Source organism: Phaseolus vulgaris, chromosome 9, assembly GCF_051622355.1.
Source record: "Phaseolus vulgaris cultivar YP4 chromosome 9, ASM5162235v1, whole genome shotgun sequence".
Taxonomy (NCBI): domain Eukaryota; kingdom Viridiplantae; phylum Streptophyta; class Magnoliopsida; order Fabales; family Fabaceae; genus Phaseolus; species Phaseolus vulgaris.
Window position 1 is genome coordinate 35,728,412 of NC_143506.1, and position 10,701 is coordinate 35,739,112.

A 10,701-nucleotide genomic window follows, 5' to 3' on the forward strand; every position below is an offset into this window, starting at 1 on the left:
TGACAATTACAATGATATGTCCAAATTAAGTTGTCTCATATGTGTAGGCTTAAATAATAAATTATTGAAGAATTGTCGTATTCATGCAAAATGCTTCTATGGTAAGATACTCACATAATTTATATGAATTTGTTCTAGTTACAAAAGTTAATAAAGACACACATCAATGCTTCTATTAACTTCTATACAAGAACGTCAAGTGTGCTTGTTGAGTATATAAAATTAAGGCTAGAATATACTATCATTTTATTCGCTCATCTTCATTTTTTATGTTGGTTTTGTAAGTGTTTATGTTAAATTAACGCAATTAGTCTGTTAATTTTTATATTAATAATATTAATTTGGTTTGACGTGGCTTCTCATTAATCATACGTTAGCAAATTATTCCTTTTAATCTAGTAAACTATTTTACTATAAAAAAATTATTTTCATTAAGATTATTTATAGGAGGTGAATATAGCTTCACAAATGAATTTAATTAATAATTTTTTTTAACATTAATTAAATTTCAAACGTTTATTAGAACCTTAATAAAATATTATAGATTTTCTCAAATTTCACTAACCGTCTATAAGATGCTAGTTCAAAAAGAGTTCAGCCTTGTAAATTCTTCATTGTGTAAAGTCATATAAAAAAAGGAAAGGAGTGTCTAGATTATATATCCTTCTTTAAGAGCGAAAAACTTTATGTTTAAAACTCTAAACACTTACCTTTCTTTGTAAGCCAAGAGTAACAAATATAAAAACACTCCAAAAAGTAGATAGTGACTTAATTACTATAGAAGAATATTTATGCTCTCAATCTCATAAGACATAAGAAGATACATGGAATAACCAAAAGTAATTTTGTTTACATGGTAAATAAAAATATCTTTGTAATTAGTTTATTATGTGAAACTCTTGCGAGTCCTCAAAGATTACTTAACATATAAAACAAGTTTTTATAAAGAATACCTAACATATAAAACAAGTTTTCATCACAGATTCTCTGTTACACACTAATATTGTCATCCTTACAATATATCCTTGCACAAGTTTTGCAAAAGTTTAGAAAAATTTTAGTTGTTATTATCCTAACTATTTATATTTATTTTCTAACTAGCTTTATAAAAAAAATTAGAGTTGTATATATTCAACTCTCCTAATAAGTTGAGTTTGTATGTAGTTTTTTTTTTTTTTTTGAAATCCAACACTACAATAAAAAGACTCATAGACGACGATTAATCAACATGTACGACGACATATTCAAAATCGTCGTCTATGAAACCGTTGTTTAAACATATACGTTATAAACTACGATTTAAGTCGTTGTCTATAATTTTCACATAAACAACGGTTCTATAGGTAAAAATTGTCGTCAGTGGCATGAAATGAAAGTAGTGACACCAAATATTCACAATCAAATATGCACTCAAAGATCAAAATAAAATGTAATGAACCAAAATTACGTAAAATATAAGAAATATAGATTAATAGTTATGTATTATTGAACTAATAAAAATTTAATGTTCTTATCAAATTATCCAACCGAATAATTTAAGATTCAATACGATTATTGTCAGTACAATCTTCACTGATTTTCAAATAAATTTTACTTTGACGCACAATTTTTTTCAATTGGAGAAGTACTACCAAAATAAATATATTAAATCTCAAAACCCTAAACTTTTAAGTTTAACAAAATTCGTACAGCATAACACTTAAAATATGAACAACTTTCCAAAATAGAACAATCCCTCAAACTCAATATCTACATGTATTACACAATTCATTAAAATACATAAAATCCAATATGCTTAACCAAGAATGCCACGTTGCAGCTACTGGCTGTAATGTGATGGAAAAGTTTAGGAAGCAGTGGAGTGAGCAACGCCAAGGAGCAATGTGATCCAGCAAGTGAGTCTTGAGGTGTAGAAAACAAAGGAGGAAGCAAGAGATATAAGAGAAGAACGTGCGAGTGCAAGTGAGGCGCAGAGGGTATGGGGCTTTTAAATAGACTTATAGATGACTATTATTAAGTCAAAATCATCGTTTATATGTTCAAATTTAATATATTCGTATTAATCATCATCTGCATCGATTGCATCGCCGTTGAAAGCATAGTATGCTATATAAACATAGCACAAAATGGAACGCCAAAGGGTGATTAATTGAAAAGTTTTGAAGATTGATGGCAAAGAAATATTTTCCTATGGGTTTCTCTGTTGTTTGCATAACCTTAATCCAGTTCATAGCTTCAATGAGTTTCACCACATCCCAGAGCCTTACAAACGAAATCACAACTAAGGCCCTTTTCATATTTGGCGACTCCACTGTAGATTCTGGCAACAACAACTTCATAGATACTGTTCCTGAGAACAAAGCAGATTACAAACCATACGGACTCAACGGTTTTTTTCATCAACCAACGGGACGATTCTCAGATGGTCGTGTCATTGTAGATTTTATAGGTAAGCTTTAATATCTTCAATGTTGACTCTATAGAGATCATGAGACACGACTTTGGTTAATGATTTTGGTGTTGTTTTTGAAGAAAATATCATAGTACTTTGTCCTTGGTGTGTACTAAATTAACTTCTATCATGTTCTGATGCAGCTGAATATACTAAGCTTCCACTAATTCCTCCATTTTTGCAACCAAATGCTGATTATAGCAACGGTGTCAACTTTGCTTCTGGTGGGGCCGGTGTTCTTTCTGAGACCAATCATGGACTGGTAAATTGCTAACACAACTGTTATTTTAGATGTTAACGTCATTCATTATTACATGAAGTACTTGTGACATGTTATAAAAAAATCATTAAACAAGTTGTTGCTACATGAATAGGTGATTGATCTTAGTACACAATTAAGTCACTTTGAAGAAGTGAGGAACTTGTTATCAGAAAAGCTTGGAGAGAAGAAAGCTAAGGAAATGATATCAGAAGCAGTTTATTTCATTAGCATAGGAAGCAACGATTACATGGGTGGTTATCTGGGTAACCCCAAAATGCAAGAAAGCTACAATCCTGAGCAGTATATTGGAATGGTCATTGGAAATTTGACACAGGCCATCCAAGTAAGCCTAATTTGCTTGCAAAATTGCATAAACTAAATAAAACCCTAATTAGCTTTCTTAATAAGGAAAAAGCTTATCTATTTTGTGTTACATATTACAGATTCTATACGAGAAAGGAGGAAGAAAATTTGGGTTCTTAAGTTTGTCTCCTTTGGGTTGCTTGCCAGCTCTTAGAGCTCTAAACCCTGGAACCAACAAAGATGGTTGTTTTGAGGCAGCTTCTGCTCTTGCTCTAGCACATAATAATGCTTTGAGTAATGTTCTCAGAAGCCTTGACCAAGTCAATGAAGGGTTCATGTACACCAACTCTAATTTCTATGATTGGCTTCAAGATAGAATAGATAACCCCACAAATTATGGTATGTATAATTTACAACCAAGTAACAAAAACTTGCATATATTAACAGCACCCTCTTCCTTACCAATTGAATTTTGTTTTTTATGGAAGGTTTCAAAGATGGAGTTAATGCTTGCTGTGGAAGTGGACCATACGGTGGCATCTTCACCTGTGGGGGCACTAAGAAAGTGACAGAGTTCAGCTTATGTGACAATGCTGGTGATCATGTATGGTGGGATGCTTTTCACCCAACAGAGAAGATCCATCAGCAATTCGCCATGGCATTATGGAATGGACCATGCTCCTCTGTAGGGCCATACAATTTGGAGAAACTCTTCAACAACGAGATCAATCTCACTATAGCTGATGTAGTTGATGCCCCAGAAAATCAGCAAGACGATTTCAGTACTGAGTTTTTTTCTTAGAAATTTGCAAGAATCTCAAAGACAACAGTTAAAGTACTGAATAAGAACATTAATTTCTATTGAAAATCATATAGGACTACTTTGGAAAGTCATAAAAAAACGTGTTTAAGGCATTCAAATAAAAAACTTTATCATTTTTAATTTCTTAACTGGTTTTCTAGTAATACTGATTATCATTCTCAATTTAAAATAAAACTTTATAAATTCAATATATGCACAAATGTGTTGATCATTGTGATCGGTCGTGGACCGAATACACCGACCCGTCAGGTGGCTCCTAGGGCGGATCTCCTTGATTTTTAGGAACTATCATAAATCCTCACATAACTACGTTATTGTAATAATATTAACTTAATAAATATTTTGGGAACTAATCCTATTAATGCGTATATATTGTGACATTTTATAGTACTATGATTTACTTGCAAAATACCGGTTGCGTTATGTTGGAGATCCCTTAAAGTCCACTTCATAATATGTTATGTGTGGGGAGAGAGTGACATAAACGTCACATTTATTCGGTACATGTTGGATAGCTTGACTTGTCTGGTCTAAGTGATACGAGTGGGTGGGTATAGCGTCGACGATTCACCAAGATCCGAAAATGCTTCTCTTAGTTCAGGTTAATTAAGGAAAGCGAAACCGTCAATCAGATTTGGACGTGTGTGTATAGCAGTAATAGGCGAAGTGTCAAAACAAAGGAACAAGAAGATCTTTAAAAATGGATGCATAGACCACAAAGAAATCTTCACGATGACGCAATTGAAAATTTGGTCATGGGTCACATCAAAGGTACGCATAACATGTTTTTTTTTTACTCTGATTGGTGTCTGTAACCATTGGTGTGTATGAAATCTATTAAAAACAAAAGTAGTTAAAGGTGCGAGGGCAAAAACTTTTGGGTGAGTTCAAAAGAAATGAGGTAAGCAAGGGAAGAGTAGGTTTGCTCATGATTAGAGGTTTGTTTTAGTAAGGTGTATGTTCCCTTGTATAAGGATTGAGGTATCCTTGAAATACCTCCCATTTATATATTCTTTTCTTGTCGATAAAAAAAAACTTGCACAATATCCCTACGATATTACATAAATACTTTAATTATATTATGGAATATTTCAATTCATATACATGATTTATGATATGATACTATGATATGTCACATTAAAACTTGAAGAAACTAGTGTCAAAGATCCAAACTCAGAAAGACTTATAAATGGATGACCACTCAAAGGGTATTCACTATATACTATATTCAATATATACTTAAAATTTGATGATTTTACTAACTTTAGCGTCAGAGTATTTTTTGAATGTAGAGTCTCCCTTGTTCCTTGAAAGTTGAATCACTAGAACTTGAAGAGAGACCACTCAAAGTCCACCAGATTTCGACCAACTTTATCTCAACGAGAACAATCATTAACCTTATTTTTTATTTTTGTTTTATCATTAAAGTGTGACTTGTTTATTAGCCCTCTTTATTTATGTAAATACATTAAGTGCAACGCATTAATAAAAAAACTATCTTGAGGAGACTGCTACCTTCCTATATAGTACAAGAATAGAGAAAGAGTGATCGTAATCTTTATTCATTGCACCACTCCATTTATTGAGTTCGGCACATGTAGATTAGCAAAAAAGAATTTCCATAACAACATCACTAACTATTATACAACTAACAACAACTTTTTTACAACAATATCTTAATGCACAAAGTGGTTTATGATATAAGACAAGACGCAAGTAAATTTTATGATAATAAACAATAATATATTTTAGTGTGTGATAATTTACTTAAGTACGATTTACGATTTAGGTAAATAAATAATCTGAGATGTGATTAGTGTGAATATTAGTTATGTAATAAGCTCATTTACGTCGCATAAAAAAATGGTGAAAAAATTATGCAGTGATATTTTTTTTAATTAAAATCAACTTATTTATGTTTTTATAAAGCAAAACAACTTCAATGGTTGAATAATCAAAATATCATTTCTTCTATTATTATAACAAAAAAAAAATTATTATAACAAAATATATTTTTTTTAATGTGGAAAAGGCTCGTATAAATAATTATGATTTTACCTATGGGCAATTCTTCAACATCTTGTTCATTCGCAACAAAATCTTTTCTTTTTGCGATGGTAAAAATAACATGCTTTTTTGAAAGAGAGATATTATTTCACCAATCGAGTTACATGTATCTAGCATATTGATACCTAACGATTTTTCACAAAGTGACGACGAAAAGTATAACTTCTACAAATCTTTCCATTTTTCAATTTGATATGATCCATTCGTTCGTGGATCTATTTACTCATCTCAAACATTGTATCAATCTACCCCTATGTGAATTCTTGTTGAAGCATATACTCCTTGGAGAGGGGAGGGTGTGGACAATTTCAAAACAGATTACCCATTCATTAGATAGAGTAGGTCATAAAGATTTCGTAATTTGTTGTCGAACTTATTCCAATTCAATAAGAGATCTCAACATTATGCCTTGAAGAGGACTCAAACCTCCACGCTCTTCAACACGAGATTTTGAGTATCGCGTGTCTACCTTTGTCATGTATTCCATACATAAAATTAAATAGATATCATATTCATGAAATACAATTCACTTTCAAGATGCCTTGATCCTTTATGATAAAATGTAAAATTCATAATTTATGTCGGATGTAAACTTTGAATTTTACACTTAACCATAAGGGGATCCAATGTAAAATCCCTTTAAAATTTTGCACGCGACTTCTTCTTCCTCATTTTCTTTTTTTTTTAGAAATGACAATTTTTTCTTTTTTCTTCGACGGTGGTTAGATGACTGTGTTAGAGGCTCCATTGGTGACCCAAAGAGTGGTTTTCTTCATTCCTTTTTGAGTGGTTTGGTGTGATTGACATTTTTGTTCAATTGGATTGTGATTACGTTATGGATTGAGGTTAGTGGTTTAAACCTCTAATTTGTTTTTGAAATTGTTATCATGGTTGTTTTGAAGATTTCAATCACAATAATACATGAATGTCTCCCTTGAATTGTTATGAACTTGCTTACCTGTGATTCTAAAATTTAAAACTTTAAATAGAAAAAATGACATGGACTAATTAATTATTTTGTTCCATAGGAGTCATTAGTTTTTTTTTTATAATTTTATAGGTTAAATTATAGGTAAGTTGTACAATATGTTTTAGGGAAATTATAGGAAAAGTTTAGATTCATTGTAGAAGTAAGGTGTATTGTAATATATTTGGTTGATATTGTATTTTTTTTTAAGAATTTAGAAATTGCTTATTAATAATAAAAACTATTTTATGTTACAATAATTTTTTAATCTTTAAACTAGTATTTAATTTAGTTAATATAATTACTAATTATTTTTTCTCTATAATTAGTTTTGTTTAATTATCCATTTTGTTACTTGTTTAATAAATATTTTTGGTTAGATATTCACATATATTTTAAATAAGATTATTCAAAATATTGATTTAAAAAACAAACAAGTTGTACCACAAAATATAGTTATAAAAACATTAATTTATATGAAACAACTTTAATTCTATAACTTTAAATAAAAAACATAAATACATAAATCTATTAAATTAATTTTTAAACATTCTTTAGTTCTTAATATTTTTCTTATAAAGAACTTTACTTTTGTCACTTTAATTTAAAAAATATTTAAATAAAAATCACTAATACCAATTAACTAATATTCATTGCTATTTATTAAATTGATTTTAGTACTAAACTCAATATAATGTTACAAAACCAAAAGGTGAGACAAACGAATCAGATTTAATTTATTAGTTTTTTTTCTAATAAATAATTATATATTTATATCATGTAAAACATAATTTATAAAGCAAATAATGTAAAAGCCTAAAATTTAAGTAAAAAATGTGACTTATAGCTTGCGTCAATTCAACAGAGTAAATAATTTTAATATAGCTTGCGTCAAATAATAACATGATGATATGACATGAAAACAAAAATAATAACATCATGACATGACATGACATGGAAACAAAATAATGAGGTCCTTGTTTGGGTAAAGTAAAATCAATAATTCTCCAGCTAAAAAATAAATCTTCTATCGGGTTTCTTATATGATTATAATATTTTTTAAAGTAATAAAAATATTTCTTTAAAATCAACATGTTATAAAATATTATCTCTAAGAAATTAAAGAGAAAGAGATAATAAAGAGTTAATTTGTGTATTATTAAAGAAAAATATCTTACTTATAGTTGCATAATGTATTCTACATTATGCAACTCAAATGTTACAAAATATTTAATTAATATAAAAACTAATAAATATAAGTAGCAAAGGATTGAGAAAGTGAATACACAACTAATAATAAATTATAACATTTTTCTTTGGGATTTTGACCATGATGGGGTTATATTCTTTGTTTTTTATCAAAATGGGATCTGTTTAAAAAAGATTACAAATTTAGACAAGTTATGCCAATTTGACACGACTTCATATGCACAAATCGTCCCAATTAGACACGACTCTGTCATGTCTTACTGAAGTCGTGCCAAGTTGGCACGACTTTTGTCATGTCATACTAAAGTCGTGTCAACTTGATCCATACACGATTATCCAATTTTTGTTTCTTAAAACTAACACTCTTAGAAAGTTATGTATCAAATTAACTTTTAACATTACATAACTTACTACCAAATATATCAACAATAAAATAAATAAAAAAAAATAAATAAATATATATATGACGTGACAGAAGTTGTGCCAAGTTGACACGACTTCAGTATGACATGACAGAAGTCGTGCCAAATTGACACGACTTCAGTATGACATGACAGAATGAGTCGTGTCAAATTGAAACGATTTGTGTTGACACGACTTGCCTAAATTTATAATTTTTTTTAAGAATGACCTTATTAGAAAAACTAAAATCTAATAAAAAATCATTTTTATAAATATGATTATAATAAATAATGCAGTTAGTGTAATAGAGTATATCTAATAATCGACATTAGAAATTAGTTAAAAATTACTAAAAATATCTTAATTAATTTAATAAAAAACATTTCCATTGGTTACTAATTCATCAAAGGATTCATGTTTGCGTCATTTCTCTTCTTGGTACAATGAAAGATATCTAACATATAGAAGTATTTTTTTTCTTCTTAAACTGGTGTAATTTTCTTCGATTTTTTTTAAATGAATAAATTATTTTTTCCAAAAATAAGTAAATCATCAACACAGAATACAGTTTTACAATAAAAAAAAATCGTCAATCGTGTTAGCGATTTAAAAAAAAATAAAAATCGTATATGTAAAATTTTAACTAGAAATCGTATTATATATATATATATATTATAATATTATAATATATATTTTAAAAAAAAAAAATAAACATAGATTCGTATATTCTATATACTATTTTAACTAATCGTATGAAATATACATTTATAATATTTTAATATATAACAATTTTAATATACTTTTTTTAATATTTAAAATTTTAAAAAAATAAATTAGAGAAGTTTAATTTATTATTTATAACTTATATATATATATATAATTAAAGAAAGATAGTTTTTTTTATAAAAAATGTTAACTAAATAAGTTTTTATAATTTTTTTATTATATATAATTATAGAATGACTGAATTTTTAAAAATAATTTTTTATTATATATAATTAATAAATTAAATATAATTTTATAATTTAATACATTAAACTTATTTTGAATTCTTAATAAATCTTAAATAAACAAAAAAAACCTTTAACCGGAAAGCTAAAACAAAAATGTTAAAAAAAAAGAATATGTTTAAAAAACTTATTAAAGTTTGATATTAAGTGAAAGAACACAAACATGACAATTTAATTTAAAAATTATGTAATTTAACAACCTAAAGAATTATAAGATCCTTTCTTACATGGTGTCTTCTTTCTTGTTTTGATGGACGTCTAAGTGGAGATGGGCTATCATCATCATTGTTTTCTTCTTCATTGTCATCAAATGGAATCTCATACTCCATTGAAGACATTGTGGGTCGATAACAACACATAATATGAATTGGATGAAGTGCAGAGGGTAATGTCATTGTTGAAGTACAAAACATATGCGATGTACCCGAGAAAAAATATCTCCTTACAATGAAAAATTAGTGTAAGTTGATGGCACTTGCTGGTAGAAAAATTTGACAAACAAATTATGGTGGTGATCCATGAAGTTAAATATTTGTGGTGATTGATTGTGTGTGGATTGAAGTTGGAGTTGTCCAAATTGTGCAACATTTGGAGAAGACCCTAACATGATAACGTAACCTTCGGAATGATGTAGTTAACTATCGGTTGACATGTCGTATTGTTGTTTAAAAAAATAATTAGTGTACAAATTTTTAAAAGTAATAATATAAAATGAGATATAAATTGAACTTACATCATTTTCAGGTTAGACGTAATCAATAATACGAATATTCTATCATTATATTTAATTTTTTTAATTATATAATAAATAAATATTTTATAAAAAAATATTTAGTTAAAAAAATATTTTATAAAAAACTATTTTTTTAATTATATATAAAAAAATTATAAATAATAAGTTAAACTTATCTAATTTTTTATTATTAATTTTTAAATTTTAAATATTGTCAAACATATATTAAAATATTATAAACATATATTTTATATACTTAATTAAAATCATATATTTCTCGATTTGTGTGTCATACTTGTGCAACGATCATGCTAATTTTCTCATTATCGTTTCAATTTTATCGGATGTGTTTTATACTAAATACAATTTCCAATTAAAATAGTATATCTCATACCATTTATAATTAAAATAGTATATCTCATATATATATTTTTTTAATACGATCACATTTTTTTATGGTAAAAAGTATATTT

General features: G+C 27.8%; 1 protein-coding gene and 1 non-coding gene across 2 annotated transcripts; one reads left to right on the plus strand and one right to left on the minus strand.

The window, feature by feature from the left end:
- The first annotated feature begins 2,139 nt into the window (after window positions 1-2,139).
- LOC137821692 (GDSL esterase/lipase 5) lies at window positions 2,140-3,961 on the plus strand. The gene is made up of 5 exons (XM_068626401.2): window positions 2,140-2,449; window positions 2,596-2,714; window positions 2,827-3,057; window positions 3,158-3,416; window positions 3,506-3,961. Exons 1-5 carry the CDS (start codon window positions 2,170-2,172, stop codon window positions 3,817-3,819), a joined length of 1,203 nt encoding a protein of 400 aa, XP_068482502.2. The 5' UTR covers window positions 2,140-2,169; the 3' UTR covers window positions 3,820-3,961.
- Window positions 3,962-10,487: 6,526 nt separating this feature from the next.
- LOC137823217 (U6 spliceosomal RNA) lies at window positions 10,488-10,592 on the minus strand. Its single transcript, XR_011083087.2, has one exon. It is a non-coding gene; the product is annotated as a U6 spliceosomal RNA (small nuclear RNA).
- Between the last annotated feature and the right edge of the window lie 109 nt (window positions 10,593-10,701).

Excerpts from the sequence above, each read along its gene's own strand:
- LOC137821692 (XM_068626401.2), top strand. The coding sequence starts at position 2,170 with ATGGCAAAGAAATATTTTCCTATGGGTTTCTCTGTTGTTTGCATAACC. Across the intron at positions 2,450-2,595 it reads TGTCATTGTAGATTTTATAG|CTGAATATACTAAGCTTCCA; the intron begins GTAAGCTTTAAT and ends GTTCTGATGCAG. Across the intron at positions 3,417-3,505 it reads AGATAACCCCACAAATTATG|GTTTCAAAGATGGAGTTAAT; the intron begins GTATGTATAATT and ends TTTTTATGGAAG.